The sequence below is a fragment of the Vidua chalybeata genome, chromosome 16, assembly GCF_026979565.1.
Source record: "Vidua chalybeata isolate OUT-0048 chromosome 16, bVidCha1 merged haplotype, whole genome shotgun sequence".
NCBI classification, from domain to species: domain Eukaryota; kingdom Metazoa; phylum Chordata; class Aves; order Passeriformes; family Viduidae; genus Vidua; species Vidua chalybeata.
In genome coordinates, this window is record NC_071545.1 from 12,647,389 (window position 1) to 12,666,948 (window position 19,560).

General features: G+C 40.4%; 1 protein-coding gene across 1 annotated transcript in view; it reads left to right on the forward strand.

Annotated features, from left to right (window-relative positions):
• The window catches only part of SDK1 (sidekick cell adhesion molecule 1), a 383,801-nt gene that overhangs the window by 160,379 nt on the left and 203,862 nt on the right, over positions 1-19,560 (forward strand). Inside the window, exon 5 of the mRNA XM_053957811.1 lies at positions 18,538-18,671. Within this exon, the coding sequence (XP_053813786.1) occupies positions 18,538-18,671 (134 nt within the window). The remainder of the gene's footprint in view (positions 1-18,537; positions 18,672-19,560) is intronic.

The window sequence follows — 19,560 nt, forward strand, 5'->3', positions numbered from 1 at the left end:
CATGCCAGAGTGCTTTGACTTTAACTGAAATCAGTATTTTTAATTAGGAGTTGTCTGGGACTTTTTTGAGAAAAAGTTTGTGAAAGTGTAATTTTGTCCAGATGGGGCCTCACTTCTGTGAAGTAGAATAACTTGGGCAGTATTGCACATGATTAGCTGTGGATGGAACTGCTAATTTACCTGAGATTTCTGATAACTCCACCCTACTGTAGTATTTATTCAGGTTAGGATGTACTCCAAAACACTACTGAGAACTGCAGTACCAGATCTAAATTTAAACTTATCCAATGCAACCTGTTTTCCCTCTGCCTAATTTATCTGTGTGACTTAAAAATATCTCCTCATTTGCCCCTGCTAACACTGCATTTTTTTAATTCCAAGTCAAACCAGCCCATGGGGGTTTATAGTCGTAATGCTTTGTTTGGATGTTGGTGCTAAAAATAAATTTAAAAGGAGAACAATAAAACAGTGTCACTGACTGTATTAAACTGAGTAATTTTAAGGAATGAATGCATAAGAAAGCTACTTATTCAAGGCCTTCCAGAAAATGAACTATTCAAATTTATTTCCCACGGTAAGGATCTTTGAGCAGTATCTTAGCAGCTCAATTGTAAACACCAGAAAGGGAATTGGAATCCTTCACTTATAAAATCTAAGGATGGGCTCATCACACAAGATGCTTTCTGTGGAATGCAATGTTTACCATCCATAATTTGAACTTTTCTAGTCTATGAACTATTTCATTGAAATTAAACAAAAACCAATACTTGAGCAAATCCTTCATTTGGGAAAGCTCCAGAAGGACAAAGCGAGCAGCCTCTGCTATGGCCATGCCCCAGTGCTGTTCAGTAAAACCAAACTGCCACGAGAGAGGAAACCCAGAGCTCTCACAGACCTGGCTCCAATATCAGCAGTATCTAAAGCTCTGGAAGTTTTACACATTTTAAACTGAGTTATCTTGGGACTACATTCTCATTCCGGCCTCTCGCCGCGTGGAGTCGGAATTCCTTAATTGATTCATCGTCTCCATAAAGAGAGCAGCTAATGAAGATTTTCTTATCTCGTGGAGCCAGGTCTTTTGAGAAACAAGGATCCCAATTTGGTCTGTCCTGATGCTTTCAAGTCCTGAGTGGTGCTGGTGCTGCAGAGTGACAAACAGGATACTTGAGGTGACTACAGACCTTTTCCATTAGACTTGGAGGCATGACAGAGGCTGGGATGAAGCAACAAGTTGGAGCTGTTAGTTTAAAAATTGAGAGGGAAGGACACAAATCAAATTTATGGCTTGGTTGAAAAAAAAATAGTTTTTCTGTATTTTTAATCAAATGGATTTCATATCAGTACACTGCATAATCTAAGAATTAGTTCTCCCTTTTTACATCTACTTCCTGGAAACCCCTGATAACGGAGATATTTTTAGAGCATTGCCTTCTTGAATTAGCAGATTTTTTAGGGTTCTGAAATTACATTTTGCAATTTGCTCAGGTATAAGAGAGATTTTACAGAAACAAACAGTGCAAATAAATCATTGGAAGTGAAATATTCTACAGTGTCCTAATGTAGAAAAGATAATGATGCCATTATTTTGTCAAAGGTGTGATTAGAAAAATCCCTTTTCCATTCTATTTCCTTTTTCATTTGCAAACGTACTTACAAGGCTAGGGCGTTTGTGCTCATAAATGCACAAATATCCAGTACAATTTTTGTTCTTCCTAAGGTAATTCTTAAATCCATTAAACTTTTATGACTGGTACACACACTGTGCCAGGTAATACATATTTATGAACAGTATATACAGCACCGAGTAATATGCAAAATATTCCACAATTATCTACAAGCCTTTAAATATCAGGTGGTAGAAGGCCATGGAACAGGCCAACCTTGGATACTACACATACTACTGATGGAAAATGTTAAAACATTCATTGCTTTGCAAAAACAAAACAAAAATGCCGCTTCTGTGACCCCAGACACCAGAGCTGGCTGGGAAATGGAGAGACTTTGCAAATAAGATTGTGTTCAACATCCTTTTCTTAACACAAAAGAATTCCTATTCCTGGCCCCAGAGCACTTGGAACTTGCTTGAAGAAAGTTGTATGACAAACAGCTAGCTTGTGTAAATGCTCTCTTTAGTTAATACCTGAGTGTGGAATTTGCATCAATATTCAGTGTGTGACATACCCAGCTGTTCTGAGGGGCTGTGTTGCTTCTCTCCTGCTATTCTTTTCTGCCCAGAACTACATTTGTCAATGTTTTAATGCTTGTATGACTCTAAAGGAGGACATCAGCTGGCTTTTTGTAGTTAGAGAACAAGAAATTGATGGTCAAGAGACCCGAGGCAATGCTAAGGAGCACATTCCTACAAGCAGAAGTTCTCTTCATACCTCTCCAGCTTCACCTCTGTCTCTCCATTCCTCACTTTGTAGAGCAAGGAAAGATAAGGTCTGGCTTCTAGACATGGAGCTTGGTGTGTTCTGATCTGCTGGGTCTCCCAGGACACACAGAAACCTCTTCTCCTCCTCTTCTTCTCTTCTCCTCTTCTCCTCCTCTTCTCCTCCTCTGCTCCTCTACTTTCTCCTCTTCTCCATTCCCTCTGTCCTGATCCAGAGTCTTACGAAGCATGGCATGAGGAAATCTCCTATTTTTATCTAAATTATTTCCTTCCAGAGCCTGAGATTTACCCTGGGACTTTTGCTGGATGGCTGGAGTTCTCCAGATGGAGAACTGGGAGCAGCTGCAGCACAGAGCAAGCAGCAAATGCTCAGGGCTGGATTGCCATGGAGGCTTGGGAAGCATTATCAAACATCATCGCCCTTGAGGTCCCCTTCCAACCTGGGAGCCCGCGGTTTGTGATTTAGCTTCGGTTTTAAAAAGTGAGGCATGAATTGAGGGGCTTAATTTAGTTCACATTAATTTTCTTTTTAACTCAATATCCTTTCAAGGCCACAAACCATATCCTGGGGATCAGAAGTGCTCCCTGGCTAGCTGGAATGATAGAGCAGGCGGTGTTGCTGAGGTAATAAATTGGAAATAAGTAATAATAAAAAACATGAGAACATCACGGTGCTTTTCAAAACAAGCAATATTTCATCTTTATTACATATATAACCATCCCTCGTACTTGATGTCATAGCTTAAATATTTCTTAATCAATTGGACAGGTGATCTTTATCTAGGTTACCTGGAGAAGCCACGGAATGATTTTGGAATGGTTGGCAGTTATCCTGGGGAATGAATGCAGGATGTGAGCCTGGGATGCAAAACACCAAGAAATGTCATGTCTGTTTTTAGGAAGGGGAAAAGAGAAATATGGAAATTAAATGTCAGTCAGCTCACCTCTCATTCCTGAAAAAATGCTGTCATAAGCAACCAAAAAAAAAAAAAAAAAAGAAAAAAAAAAGAAAGGTCATTTAACAGCAAATATATATTTATATGTGTCAGAAATGGGTTGTGCTTGGACCCCCCTGTGGTTGGTAGATACAAGTGGAGCAGCAGATGTCACACATCTTAATTTCAGCAGGGCTTTCAATACTGCTTTGTGAGTTGTAAGAAGGTTTGGTCTGCCAGAAGTTACCAGCAAAGGGATGGAAAATGGGGAAATTGTACTTTGACAAGAGTTAGCAGCAGTTCCATGCTGGGTGATTTGCAAGTTTCCCATCCTGACAGGATGAGCCAACCAGCACTTCTGGAAGTTGTTTCTTCTGCTTTCATTTGAAGTGATTAAAAGGTGGCTGTTTGGAAAAAAGTCACATTTTAAGCAAAGCCATTGGCAATCTTACAACAGCCCAGAATGATGATTCCCCCCAAGAATCAATAAGCTTTTTTAAAAGTCAGTCTTTTCCAGTATAAAAACACAGACCCATCAAGGTGTGCTCTCCATTCAGGTAAGGGTGGAACATGCAAAATGCCATAAATCCATTTGCCAGTATTTACTGTACTAAAGCCTCAATGCATGCCAAAAAGTTCTGGTAATTTTTTACTTATATCCTTATAAAATACTGGAAATTGTATGTCTGGCCCTGTTATACTGTATTACATACTAAAACCTGAATCCTTTTCATGGTTCCTGGGTGCATGGTTTATAGAGAGGCAGCTCAGTAGAAACTCCTGAGTTTTCTGCTCTCTTGGCACTTGGTGAATCTTCCTTCCTGCTGTTCCTGAGTGCAGAAATACATCTTTGGCTTGTTACTGTGAAGAATGTTTGCATGTATCCAAAGTTTTTCAGACTCCTTAGAGACCTGCTGCTACTTTTGATGGGAAGTTCTTACAGATGACAAGACAGGGCAGCTACAGTTGACCACTCACAGGTTACATTTTGCTTTCTTGAGGTCAAGACGGTGGAGTATTGTTCCAAAAACTACTGAAAATTGGCATGCAGTGACTGTAAACACACAGGTTCCAAAGCTTTGAGATTTAAATTTGCAGAAGACTCGCAGAATGTTGTCCATCTCCTTCAACAGCAGGCCCTTAGGAAAAAAATTATGTGTAATTTTTTCTTAATACATGAAAAATACCTGTATTTGAAGGACATGAAAGGGCTCTGAGTAAGCATATAATCATTAAATATTCACAGTGTACAAGGTTTAATGTGCACAACATTGAATACACCAAAGAATAATGCCATAATTATAGCCCCTGTAATAATTATGTTTTATTGTGGCTTCCTTACTTTTTATCCCACAGTTGGCATAAGCTTTTAAGCAGATGCCTTGGGTTTGCCCTTTGCAGCTTATAGGCAGATCACTGCTGTGTTGATTCTGCAGTCAGTCAGCTATTCAGCAATCTCATTTTTCTTTTACTGTTTTGGCAGAGATGAAAAGCAAAGTTTTTAACCTTCCCCTTTCCTGCTATTTCTTTGACTGTTGGAAGCCAACTTTAAAGCTTAAAGAGGAGCACAGGCGTATCCTCACAGCAACACATTATTTTTCTCCCTGGAGTTCTTGAAGCAACTGACTGAGGAATGAAATGCAGGCAGTGTGAAGACACAAATGAAGGACTAGAGTAAAATGTAATTTGAGTGGTGTCTTTTTTAATTAACAATGGCTTAGACTCTGCAACACAGGCCTTCCAACAGAAACTTGCCTGTAGATAGAGAATATGTTACAGATTTCTTATTATAGATAGACTAACTTCAGATATGTCCTGTAGAATATAGAGTATCTGTAGATATATTCTAAAAATATAATCTGTAGCATATTACAGTCTCTCTCTATACTTCTGTATATCACTTATATAGACATGGAATACATAGAGGTATAGTCAATATATGTATATATTATTATATGTATATATAATATATGTATACAGAATTTATACCCTGGAATCTGAAGTTTGAACCTGTAGCCAGGCACAAAAAAAGTCATGTAAATGTGGATTTTGGTTCTGGATCTTCAATCCTGACCCCAACAAAGGTAGAAAAAGCAAGCAGAGAACCCCAGCAATGCAGTTTGGAAATGCAGAGTTTTGAGGTTCCCCATCCATCTTCATAGGTTCACTGAACATCCTCCTTTACATTCTGGTGCTGGCTCCCAGAAGTGGCTGCTCTGGCAGTTTGTCCCAGGGCTGGGATGTGGACAGCCCGAGCTGTGCATGCACAGAGTCACTGCTGTGTCCCAGCTTGGAAGTGCGTGCAGCAGGAAAGGGTGATGGTTGGAAGAGCAGCGTTTCAGGGGGCTCAGTAACTCTAATAAACCTCCAGCTGCTTTCTGTGGGAAGAGGAAAATTGTTATCTATGCAAATGCTTTTCTATTAATGTTGTTCTTGCCGTAGAGATTACCAGCAAATAGTATTTTGATAAATCCTTGAGGCATCAGAGCTGCAGCTTCTGAGTGACAATAGAAATGAAGGAAGAACATTTCCTTACGAAAGTGTTGGTTTTCGGTGAAGAGTTTTTCCCTTTCTGTCTCTGGTGCTGTTGGAGCGAGGAGATGCTTTAAAGTGGGACAGTCCCTCTGCTGCCCTAGGAGGGAGAGCAGTGCAGTGGTGTTGGTGCTGCCTCTGTTCTTGAGAGGTGACTTGTGTTCTCTTTTCAGCTGTCACTCTGCATTGAAGAGTAAAGAAAGAGGGAGGAAAAGGAACACGTTCCATATGTGACCTTCTGGGTGAAGTCATCTAAACTGAGCAGGCTGGAATTATCTGCAGAGCAATATTGTTCGGTCTTAAAGCTCAATTCTGGCATGATAACAAACCCTAGCCTCGTGTAGACACTACTGGCTCACTTGTGGCACCGGGGAACAGAATTTAAAGTCTCGACATCAAAAACCTCGGCTGTTGAATGAGCTGAAGGAGGAACTTCAGTGCTTGAGTTGACAGAGGGATCAGTCAAGAGGCAGCTCTGACACCTCTCCCAAGGTGTTTTTGTGAGATGTGTGCCCTCTCTCCTGCTCATTCTCATACACAAGCACTCAATTAGACACGAGCCGTGCCATGGCTCCCCTTTTCCCCGCAGTCTCTCTGACTTTGCAGAGCGTGTGGAGCTGAAGCGTAGGCTTGTATGGATTGAGGAACTGTGAGCCTGCGTGTCTGTGGAATGTAATCCTGAATTTTAGCTTAAAGTTACAATCCCTGGGTACTTGTTTGACTTCTTTTCTGGGTTGAATATTAACGATTTGAACAATGTGCTTTTACTACCTTGAAACAAGGAAACTCTGAATGTGTCTGTGCCCTTTGCATGAAAGGGCAATGAGACTTAAGTACCTCAAACCTGCAAGTGGCTTTCTGTTTCATTATTATTAATTTAGCAGGACTTGTTGCATATGGTTATTTTTCTGATTGTTTTGCATGATTGAGTAAGGGCTACAGCATAACCAAATATGTATTTTGTCTCTTAATTACTGGGTGAAGAATGTATGGGAGAAAACAAGACATTTATATCCCTATCCTGCATGAGTTGTTCCTTATCTCCTGTTTGTTACCTCTGCTATCAAGACTTCACTCTGAGGCTTGTGTATAGTTATTATTGGCCTCATGGATCTGGCTCTTATAAAACACTTATTTTTCATCTTAGGAGATAAGAGGTTAATTTTCCTATTTCCTTTAGCAAGGTAGCCTGCAGGGTTTATTTGAGCATTGTTTCTCTTTTCCATCTTTCAAGTTCAGTAACAACAGGATTAAAAACTTGGAAGTTAAAAACATAGACGTCTGTCTAATTAAAGGAATTGGCTGTTGAGGCTGTATTTTTCTTTCTCATTAGCATTCTGTTCATTCTGTTTTCTTTCCCTATCTCCCTGTTCCCTACACACTCAGCTTGTAATAAAAGTTGGTTCTTGAATGTAAAGAGCGTGTTAATGCACCTGGGAAAAACATGTACAGGAAGGAATTGGATTTGTTTCTATCTAACCTGGGTAAGATAGAATGGAATGTTCCAGTGTTTATCTTTACAGTAATAATCAAAGGCTCCTTGCAATGCTCATAAGGATTATTTAAGAAGAAAATTAACTGAATGTATTTATTTGTTTGTTTCCAACAGAAAAACAATCTCCCATTTTAAGTTTATACCCCTGCAGCCAAGTGATAAGGGCATTTTAATGTTTTCTTGCATCTATCTTTCCATTTTTATGTGTGGCAGGATTAGGGGAGAGCTGATGCTGCCGCTGCGTAAATGTGGGCAAGCAGAGATCCTCATTACAGGGCAAAGTGGATAAAAAGAGTCAGTAACTGAAGGTGATGGAACTGTTGTGTCTACTGGCCATTAACTGGGTAATAGAAGCTCTCCTCCAGATGAGGGGAATCGCAGGGAGCAGCATTTTGCTGCGTTGCAGGAGCAAATCCCTAAAACCTCTGCAGCAGGAATGTCTGCAAGTACAGAGATAAATACAGGAGACAGATTGCAGCAGAGACTTTGGGGGCATCAGAGGTTTTCTGTTCTGGTCCAGCTCTTAAGTGGAATTTCTTGCACCAGCAGGGTGTGGAGCACTCTGTTCCCAGCCCTGGAATACGAGCTGGGCTGGCATCAAGCACGCCTCTTCCCCAGGATTTGTGAGTTGTTCTGCCACGGAACTCAGACGATTGTTTGTTCAGTGCTGAGAATAAAAATGCTCTGCAAAGCCTCTCGTAGCCATAAAATCAAAGAAACCACGCTGTGTCTCCTGACACTTCAGGGTTTCCCTGGACTGCTCAATGGGCACAATGTTTATGGATCTTGCAGCAGATGCAAACAAGGCAGGGTTGTCCTTCATTAGAGGGAAAGTGTGGTGCTTAAAGCTTCAGTATTGGGAGGGAGTTGAAGTTCTTCACTTTTTATTTTACCTCTGGGACTATTTCTAAAGTAGAAGTTGCTGTCATTCCACTGGAGGACTGGCCAGATTTACTGCAGGAGCTTTGGCCTTCTGACTTCCTTAAGCTTTACAGCCAGAAGTCCTGAATGTATTTCATTGCTCTAGGGCAAGGAAATTTGTGTCATTAGACTCAGAAGTCAAATATGCAGTAAGTCATACAAAAACACCTGTGTCTTGATTTCAAGTAATTTAAAAATCAGTGGAGTTGAAAGAGTAACTGTGTGCCCAGATTTGGCAACACCACCTGTGCTGATAGCATAAAAATCTGTATGGTCCTTTAACTGTGTGTCATTTGCACTTGAGCTGGCCACTGAAGTGTTCATGATGAGTTGGAGACAAGGGCTACAACAGGGTTTCAAGCAGGACATACAAAAGGATCCCAAAAAAGAGTTTTACTTTAGAATGTCTAAAACCTCTATTCTGGGATGTTGCCACAGACCCCCAGTTGGGCAATAATTAGCATTGACCCCATGCTTCTCAGAGGCTGATTAATCACTTTATTATACTGTACTTATCACCCATCACCCTTACAGTCACGACACAGGTGGATCCAACTGGTCCTTCAATCTAAACACAATCACCATTGGCCAATCAAGAAACCACCCTTTGGTAAACAAATCTCCACAACACATTCCATATGTCCACAAAAATACGTGCAGCAAGTGAAGATAAGAATTGTTTCTCATTCTTTTCTCTGATCTTCTCACAGCCTTTCCCAGGATGATGCCTGAGAAAGTTGTGCATTGCTCTCTGTGGCCAGAGAGCTGCTGCCACACTGGAACACTTTATTTTAAAAGATTCTGATGTTTAGACTGAGGTTTCACAGATCTTACAGTAGGTTGTGCTGCTTTGCCTGGAACTGGGATCATCAAATTCTTAAGGCAAAGGAATAGTTCTCAGTTTCTTGCATAAATATTCTCATAACTTTGCTTTCCACCTTTTAGAATTCCATAGCTTTGCTACACAACAGCTTTGTGTATGTTTGGCTCATTAATTGGAAAGTATCCCTCCTTTTATTTCTGAAAAAATTATCCATTAGTATTTTTAGGCTGTAATGTACCCCTACCTGAAAAGATAAAGTGCTATTGATAGCACAATAGTTTCCTGTAGCTTACTGTGCTGTTTGACACATGATTGGCAGGAAATCATGTTTGGGCAGAAACCACAACAGAAAATGCTGCTCTGATGTTACACAGTTTTCTTTTCATTCCCTAGTTTCCAGTGGTTGGCCTCATCTGTTTGTTCAACATTTGGTTGAATGAAGGCTTTGACTTTGGGTCACTACGTGGCCTATTTGTGATAGAAATAAGGAGCTGCTGCTTCCTTTTCAATTTCTGCTGATTTCTTCTCTTTAACCAGTGGTTTTTATGTTTTATTGTTGCTAACTTGAAGTGCTTGGAAGAATTTGCAGTATGGACATTAAAAGGCCATTAAAAGAAGTAAGTCTGTGATTGACTTGCTTGAAGTTTCTACTTCTGAATCACTGTCAGTAATAACCAGGATTTGGTGGAGTCTGTGTTTGTTACTGAGTGCATCTGTACCCAGTACAATGGGGTTCTGCTGAAGGAAGTTGTGCAATTCCATGGAATTCTGGGGTTTGGAAAGCAGTGCTCACCTGCCTGGTGCGTTGAGCTAAGGAGCTCTTAAAGGAGTTGAACGTCAGTGCTTTGCCTGAAGTTGTAATCAAATGCCTGACAGTCAAACTGAAATGCAAGGGGAAGTTAAGAGTATTAAGATTTAATAATCTTCTACATCTTTTGAGTGCCACAGGTATTAACTATTTAAGCCTCTAGATATATTTTTCTGCCTAAAAAGAAACATATACATGTGCTATCCTTTTTCTCTCTTGGCAAAACATAGAGACTGAAAGGCTGAATAACTCAGCCGAGGCTTCATAGGCCAGCCTAGATTTACCTGGCTCCAGGGCCTGTGCTCAATTTCTGCTGCACAGCAGTGGTATGTGTCCTAATGGTGTGTGAGTAGAAATGACCCCACAAAAATCCCTATTTTGATGTAGACAGCAAACCTGAGACACTGTAATAGCCCTGTATGATGGATCTGCAGCAGTAACACAAATGCTGGTCTTGGCAAACTGCAGTGCTGTACACAGATAGTGTTTGCTGTTGTATCGATCCGTGCCTCTAAATCTTTAATTATCTTTCATAGTAAAACTTGTCTAAATAAATTGCTGTAGTGCTGCTGCTCTCTGGCAGCAGCAGAGGTTGATGCTTGGGTCAGTGGCCACTTTTTACCATATCCTTTCTCTTTGTTTAAAGATTTGGTGCCATTAAAAGGAAGGGTAATGGATCTAAAAACTAAGGGGCTACCAGGCTGTTAGTCCTGAGGTACAAGATTCCCTCCTACAAGTTATGTCTTGTACAGTTTTTCCTATCCCTTGGAGTGTTTCTTATCACCTGAAGGTGCCGAGTGGCCAAGTTGATGCTGTTCCTCTTTCTTATAGAGCAAGTGTGATACAGCTGGGTATTTATTTTGCTGGGTTTAAGCTGGAGTTATATTTTTCTGGCATTAAAAGGAAAGTAAAACCTTTGGTTCATACAAGAAGTAGTAGCCACTGCAGGTATTGGCCTCTTGAGGTCTTTCACCTGCGGTTTCATCTTCAGTGATGAAAAGAAGCTGCCATGAGGTTTGCTGGTTCCAGACAGAGGATTGCTCTCCCTGCTCTGTGTACTCTGGAAATCAGTTTTAAATATACTCATGTGCATGTATTTTGCTGCTGAAGGATTTTTTTCATCTGAGAAAACTGAGTAAGAACATTGACCAGCTGAAGATTTGATCTTTTATTTCCAAATGGTGTAGCTATTTCAGTTGCTGTGATACAGATTTCTGAGTCCATGGGACTAGGTGTTCTCAAAACTAGCTGTGCCAAATCTTATTTTCAGCTACACCTATGTGAAAATGGAGATGGTTCTGAATGAGATATGTGTGAAATCAGGAATTAAAAAAGCAGAGATGATGCTGGGGCAGAGTCAGGAACATTAATAAAGGAAAGTTGGGAGCATTTAAGTAGGCACAATTGTGGCACATCTAAATACACATCTAAATGTGTTAAATATGCTGTTAAGAGGTTGACGTTTCCTTTGTCATTGTTGCATGATCAATTATCCCTTCAGGGCATTGCCCTGTGACAGGGCCATGCTGCTGCTAATTTGTTTTATAGTTAGTGCAGTTCACAGCCATGGCTTATGTACTCAGAATAAAAGCAAATGTATCTCAGTGAAGTAATGGTATGAATATACAATATTCAACAGGAAACCCTTCCACTCTTCACCACAAAGCACTAGAGCACATACCATTATGCTGACATGTTTTATCAGAAATGAAGATATAATTTAATAACACAAATTTTCCTTCTACAGTGAAGGAAAGGGGAACAAATCAGTGTTTAAAAAAACCCCACAGCACCTTAAATAATCAATTCAGGAGAACTATCATAAAGTGAAGCAATATTCATGTCTGTCTCTGAAAATTGAACTATAAAATCCCAAATTATTACAAATAGTCTTTGTGCTTGCTGTCAGCAAAGTCAGCCAGCTGTGTAAATCAACAACCTATGGTACTTTTTAACTGCAATGTTTTGTTTAAATAACCCATTTGTATAAAAAAAAAAAAAATCCACTATTCTTCCTGCCTGTGGTTGCCAGCAATGTCCATGGCAACAGTTGGTGATGGCACAAGTGGAGTTCCAAGTGTTGATTATACCACAAAATGGAGAGGGAAGAAAACTACACACCCTGCTTACAAATATCTTGAATGCTGTATGAGTTTTATAAGAAGAAGAGGCTGGAGAAAATTGTCTTATTTTATTCTGGGTCTTTGCTTTCTGTTATTGACCAAGATGTGTATTTTGTCTTCAAAGTCTGTTTTTTTTCCTATTAGCCTGAGAAGTGCTGCTGCTGGTGTAGCACATCCAGCCACACCTCGGTGTGGTTCAGCAAGATAACACCCAGGAGCTGGGATTTAAGCACATTCCAAGTTCTTGTATCAGCTGCACTAACTCCTGCTGCTTAAAGTGTAATCATAATTTTTTTTTAAAAAGCAAACAGATCAAAATAAAAAAAGAAGAAAAGTTGTGTGGTAATAATTAAGCTGCATTAAGTAAGAATTGAAGCTGCTGGAAACCTGGGGAGAAAAAAAACCCTGTTTTAACATAAATAGTGCACTTAGGAATTATTCCTTAGTTTGTTGCTGTAATTCCTTGCCTCTGCAATGACAGCATTGTCTCTCCCTGTAAACATCTCTCTTGTGATCAATTATATAGTGATTATCTTGGGTTTGGTTTTGTGGGGTTTTTAATCTCTAGACAAGCAATTGCTTGATATGGGCATGATTTAAAAATATACATTTGGGATAATTTATCTGAGCATCTTTTCTGGGAGCTTCTATCTCCAAAGACCAAAAACAAGCTTTCTGAGGGTGAGCTGGGAAGATTTTTATACCAAGACTCAATATTTGGTGATTCTGCTTAAATCTGAGACACCTTTTTGTACCACTCCTGTACATATATGAAGATGAATTGAGGTTTGGTTGGTCTTGGTATATTTTTGTGTGTGTGGTTTTTTTGGGGTTTGGTTTTTTTTTTTTGGTTTGGTGGTGGTTTTTTTATTTGGTTTGTTTTGGGGTTTTTTTTTTTTTGCTTGTTTTTGTTTTTTTTGTTTTTTTTTTTTTTTTGTTGTTGTTGTTTTTTTTTGGGGTTTTTTTTTGGTTTTTTTTTTTTAGTGTTCTCCTGCACATCACATTCTCTGGATGATTCTTTGGGTCAGATGGATGGGAGAGGAGGGGAGTGGATGGTTGTGATAGTGTTTTGGTGCTGTTTGAATTCTTCTGGACTTACCCATACATTTAAATCTAACAGCCAGGGCTGAGAGGAAGGTTGAAAAACAGGGTTATTTCCTAGATTTCCCAGTGATACTGCTGTTTGCACACCCCCTTGTGAGGTTTGCCTTTTGCTCAGTCACTTCTTCTCAAATACAAGGTTTTGAGCTTGTTCACTGAACTGCAAACCTCTCAGTCAGTGGAGAGGCTTGAGCAGATCTTCATTTGTAATTCTGATTCTGTCTTTCAGAGTCTTTGGGACTTTATCAGCAGATTTAGTAAGTGAAATCTATATTCAGTCAACAAACACCAATGAAAATATTAAGCCAGGCCAAAGACAGATGCTGTGGTTTGTACCTGCTCTCATTTTCCAGTCAGGCCCTGGGTCACTGATGATTTGTCAAGTGCAATTTTCCATCCGCTTCCTTTCCAGCCTTCCACCTGCTCTGCACAGACCAGATTTAGTGTAAGGTGTTCATGAAGCACAGGGAGTGTTGTCTACAGCCTTGTTAAACCAAGACCCTGCAAGCCCCAAAACCAGAGAACAGGGAAGTCAATTGTAAAATGTGGAAACTCTGCTGTTTATCTCGGCTCCTCCTGGAAATACACCTGCTAAACCCATCAACAGCTGGTTGTCCTTCATTTAGGGTGGTGTTTGGCCTCTGCCTGGTCATTAGGACTGTCTTGGTTATTCTTTAACTGTGGGATGTTTCCATGACTAGAAATCCCAGTCACTTCCCAGAAACAGCTAGAGAAGCAATAGATGAACTGCCCCGATTCTAAATTCAGGGTAGTTTTACTTAATATCCAGTGTCTGTGTAAGTATAACATTTTTATTAATAGATGGTTGATTTGCAGTAACAATGTATAAAGAACCTGAATAATATCCTACAAAACTGCCATGCAGTCACAGCTCTTGGTGCTCTGTTTGTGAGAGATGTGTATTTAAATAATTTTGATTATTAATTCCCTCTCAGCACCGGGAGCCACGAGGGTGGTGAAGTGCTGGCTGGGTTAAGCTGTGCATGCACAGAGATCCCCTGGAACAGCTGTGTGTGCAACTGCAGCAGATCCCTGCTTTTCCAAGAGGGGAAACCCATGGGGGAAGTCTTGCAGTAATTATTTTGTTATTACTCTGCAATCTCTCCCTTTTCTGGCAGCATCACTGGTATTCCGTGGTGTCTGGGGCATGGGGAGATTGGGCCTTGCTGTGTAGTGTGGACAGAAGTTCTTGAAAGGGGAACAGAGGCTCTCCAGTAAAAAATATCTGGTATAGAGGGATTAATAATCATGTTAGCTGGAGGTAATATTGGAAAAGAGGTTTTATGAAGGCCTTTGCACTAAAATATTGCACGCTGGCTCGGGAGCAGATGGTGCCTTCAGAGAGAGAGCCTAATCAGGTTACTCTGATTTTCATTTTATGTTTTTATAATCCAGTATTATCTACTTTTTGTGTAATCTGCTAGACTAATAACATAACAAATATCTAACTTTGGGGAATTATCCACTTGGAGAGTAGATTTTGCTATTTTCCCATAAAAAACATTATTAATCTAAATCCACCTATTTGAGATACTGAAGGGTTCATTTGCAGCATTAACTCCAAAACCTTTCACTTAAAGGCCATAAGAATGGCATCCCCTTTGAAAAATTATCTTTACTTGTAAAAGTCTCGTTCATGTCCCATTGGTCTTAACAAAAGAATTCCCATAAGCTTCGAGATTATTTGCAGAAGAGTTTATAGTATTTGGACAACTTGAAAAGGTGCAGATAACAATTCCAGAGTGCACAGTTTGGGTTGGAAGGGACCATAAAGATGATCTATTCCCTGTGCCATGGGCAGGGATGCTTTACTTTAGACCGGGTATCCACATGCTCAGTTCTGACTGCTGTGAGTGGAAGTGAGGAAACCTCAGAAGGTGCTGCTCTATGTTCTGGTGCTTAGAATAATTGCCTGTATAATGATTTGTGTCCATCGCTGCTGCCTTTTCCCATCCCCTCAGTCCATAACTTTTGATTAAACAGCATTCCCTAAACACAGTTTGTCATCTCAAAGGCCCCCTTGCCTTTGCTTTGAGATCAGCCTGGTTCAGCCTCCATCTCCTTCTGTGGTGAAGGTGCCACTGAGATGTTTTTGGGCATGATAACCTTGGATCCACCATTCCAACCACCTCCCACTGCCAGCCCTGTCCACTGCAGGCTCCCTGCTCCCTGCAGGCTTCTGCTGGGCTCCAGAGAAATCCCAAACATTCTCCTATTAAAAAGTGTGATTTTAAAATGCTCCTTTCCTAGCTTAAGAAATCCCAGAGGATCAGTCTGCTTAGTTTGCTTGCTGGTTGCTCCTGTCTTAAAAATGTTAGATAGAGTTAAGTTTGATACTGCTTTAAAAAAGCAATATTTATATTTTTCATGAGTTCTGTGCTGGGTATGAATTACTGACAGGTCCACTCCATCTGCTGCAGTCATCTTCATGAAATGTGCTGCTAAACTGAGCACCCAGGAATCAGATTTTCCTTGGAACATCACAGTGGTGCTGTCAGAATTTAAAAGTTATATCAGACAATGAAAACAAACAATAAACCCAAGAAAACATGTTAAGCCAATTTTCGGATGCTCTGTGCAGCTGTTGTGCAGAAAGTGGCTGCAGCCCTGGTAAGGGCTGGGGCCTGGAGCTTCGGGTGGTTTAAAAACATTGGAATTAATGAGTCCTTAAAATAAGACTAATTGATTTTCCTGATGCACGGGGCTCATGCGTGATGTAAACAAAACTCCCAGGCTCTGCAGCCTGGAAGGCTCCTGGCTGCCTCCATACCTGCCTTCACTTAATGAACTCAGGACGTGCCATTTTTCACAGAACTATTAAGATATCAATAACTCATTTGGGGAGTTTGAATTTAACTTTGACCATGTGATTGATGGCCCCTAAGAGCTGCCTTCAGGAGCTGCATTATCTTCTAATTCTTTTTTCCTGTACAAATTAATAGCTAACTTTTATGCTTATGTAGATTGCTTTCTAAAATTTACTTACTTTTCACTCACAAATGTTACATTTTGCTCACACTCCAGTAAAAATTTGTGTATCAAAATGAAAAAGCCCCACTTCATTTTCAACAATTTCCTTCATAAATACATTTTCATTTCCTTTGTTCTTGATTATTATTATGAGCTTAATGGGTTAAGTGTCAAAATTTAATGCAGATAGTGACTGTGTCCATCTCAGCAGTATTCAAGGATCACTTTTAAAAGTTTGGGTGCAGTTTTACCTGGAATCAAAGCAGCCTGAAATATATTTCAGTGTTTTCAAAGAATCTTTCTAATGCTTGCTTCTTTAGAATTAAAGTAGAAATGAGTGTGAATGTAATTGTCTTGTAATATTCAATTATTAGCACTGCACTGGAATTTTATCTTTATTTGCTCTATCAAATGTCCTATTAATTGTATTTTATATCCTCACTCTGTAAATCTATCGCAGTTTCTTTGATTAATTTTCTAAATCAATTAAACTAGTACAGTGTCATTAAATTAAAAAAAAAAAACTGTGGGGTTTTTTTTAGTAGTTTTTACAATAAAAGTTGCCAAGGTAGATGCTGTAAGCAGGATCTTTAAGGTGGTGTGTGATGACTGATTTCAGAGCTGAACATTTAGCTTCATTTTTCAGCAGTTTTTTGTAATTATTGTCTGGAGCAGAAGCCTGAGCAGCAGCTGAGGGAGCTGGGGTGGGCTCAGCTTGGAGAAAAGGAGGCTCAGGAGGGACCTTCTTGCTCTGCAATTCCCTGACAGGACAAGAAGAAACAGCCTAAATCTGCACCAGGGAAGATTTAGGTTGGAAATAAGGGAAAATCTTTTGACCAAAAGGGTTCTCAAGCACTGGCCAAAGCTGCCCAGGGCAGTGGTGGAGTCCCCATCCCTGGAGAGATTTAAGAGCCATGAGGCTGTGGCACTTGGGGACATGGTTCAGTGGTGGCCTTGGCAGGCCTGGACTCCATGATCTTAAAGATCTTTTCCAGCCTGAATAGTTCTCTGATTCCATGACAGCTTTACAGAAGCTCAGGTTTCTTTGTATCCACATCAGGAAATTGAAGTGTTATGAATTAAGTGCCTGGCTTTGAGCACGGCCGTGTTCTCTCTGTAATTTCTAATGCTCTCCCTACGTATAAAAACCAGTTTTCTGCACTAGGAATGTGTGATTTCCACTGTTACTTGTTTTTTTTTTTTTTTCTGAGCAAAATAGCTGTTTATTACTAAGGGTAACCAACCCATGGCAAAACAGGAGGATGGAATGCAGGGGTGTTTATTATTGACTGATTAGTGCACAAATGCTTTGACTCAGTGCTGATTCTTTCTGAGCCTATTGATGTGTGAATTTGTTTCTTCCAGTATAATAATTTCATAAGTTGTTTCACCCTCATGCTCAATGATATATCTAATAGCACAGCTGAACTCAGCATGGCTTCTCATCAAGTATTAGAAGTGAAAGGAGTTTCTTCCTCCCAGCCTTACACTCTGATTTCCAAGTCTGTGCCTGTCCCAGGCTGCAGTAGACGAGCTCTTTGCTCCACTGGCTTTCCCTGGAACTTTACACTTTCTTTTATCTTTCTGGGTTTTGAGCTTCCTGTGTCCTATTCCTCAAACCCTTAAATACTTACATGTTTCCTCTAGGTTAATCCTTTATCTCTTATAGTCAAGAAAAGGCCATCTAATCCATGTGAAAAGTAAAGTAGCCAAGTGTGTAATGCTGCCTGTGAGGGAGTTCACAGAAACCTTCGTTATACAGCAGCTCTAAGAACAGACTTTGTTAGACAATGACATTTATTGACTCCTTCAGGCAGTTACCTGCAGGGCTGAGGATGAAAGGAAACCCCTCCCTATCCACACAGCTCATCTCTGTGACAGCCCACGGTCTTGTGTGTGATGAGGTGATAACCAGTGATGCCATAAATGCAGAAAGTTTACCTTTGGATGTTCTGCTGTCTTTGATTTTTACTTTCTTATTTTAGTGAAATGTGTGTAATTCCTGGAGTGTTACTCTTTAATAGGCTGCCTTTCATTTGTTGAGAAGGTTTTCAATAAATCTGACTTTGCAGCATTCTGATGTTTGCCAGGATTGTCATCACTCCACAAAGATGCAGTTTGCAGCCTGGCAGTCCCCTGTGTCATTTGCTGATTCTTGCATAACTTCTTATTGCCATTTAAACTGCCCCTGTTTCACACATTGAAGCTTTTTCTGTGTGTCACCATAAGCATCTTACATTATCTAAATAGAGAAAAGGCCTAGAGGCATCTGAGATCTTTATTTCCTGTGTTTGAAGTGGGGCTGGTTTTGATTCTGCAACATGACCAGTGAATATCATATTAGGCTGTCAGGTCTGAGGTGCTGTGTGGATAACATTCTTCTAATTTCAGTGTGATCTTTCTCTTCCCTAAACAGAGCCATCACTCTGGAAAACCAGCTGGTGATCCTGGGGGTGTCAGAGACGGATGCAGGAGGTTACTATGTCCAGGCAGTCAACGAGAAGAACGGGGAGAACAAGACCAGTCCCTTCATTCATCTCAGCGTCGCACGTGAGTACCCAAATTGTGTGCTGGCACCCTGGGGCTGCAGGCAGGACTCACAAAGGCTGCCCCAATAAAAAATAGAGCCTTGTTAATAAAGGATTGGACCTTTACAGGAGATCAGTGTTTCCTGCTTGGTTTGGAGCACACTGAACTAAGAGAGGAGATGCCCTCCACAAATCACCCTCAGAGCCCTTTGTCTGGTGGTTTGCCTTGTGCAAGGCAGGTACATGATGATATCCCTCACTGTTTATTGTGAAGTTGTGGTTATAATTTCTTTTTAATGCAGGTGTTTATAATGTGTTGTTTACCATTGTGCCTAAGTAAACAAGTCATCCTTCTGAGTGCAAATTTATTTATGAATCTGTTCCCAGTTTACGGCATTATTTTTACTTGGAGTTATCACAGAGTCCCAGGGAACATGCATTTCATTGTTATTACTTATTATTTTACATTACATGGGTTCTATTAACACCACTGCTCCAGAGATATTCCATGATTGGGTTTTGCAGCAGAGAAGAGGGAAAAGCAGAAGAGCACCGAGGTCAGGGAGATGGCTGCACACTGAGTCTGCCAAGGTGCACATTCAGCAGAAATGTGCATGTGCAAGCTCTTGTAAAACATCCAGTAAACCTGTTTGCATGAAAAATTAATATTCTAAACATGTGAAATGGATTGAATCCTTGTATGAGGCACTTGATAAAGGCATTATTTATGTAGCAGTGAAAAGAGGGAGCATGTTAGTCCTATGGGAATGAGGAGGTTCCTCGTTTTTGCTTGTAGAGACAGGGAAGAGGTGATAGAGTAAATCACTGATGACAGTGGCAGCCCTGATAATTTGGGTTTCTAGAAGATGCAGGACTCAGCTCTAGATCAATGGCATGATGAGATGCCCCAG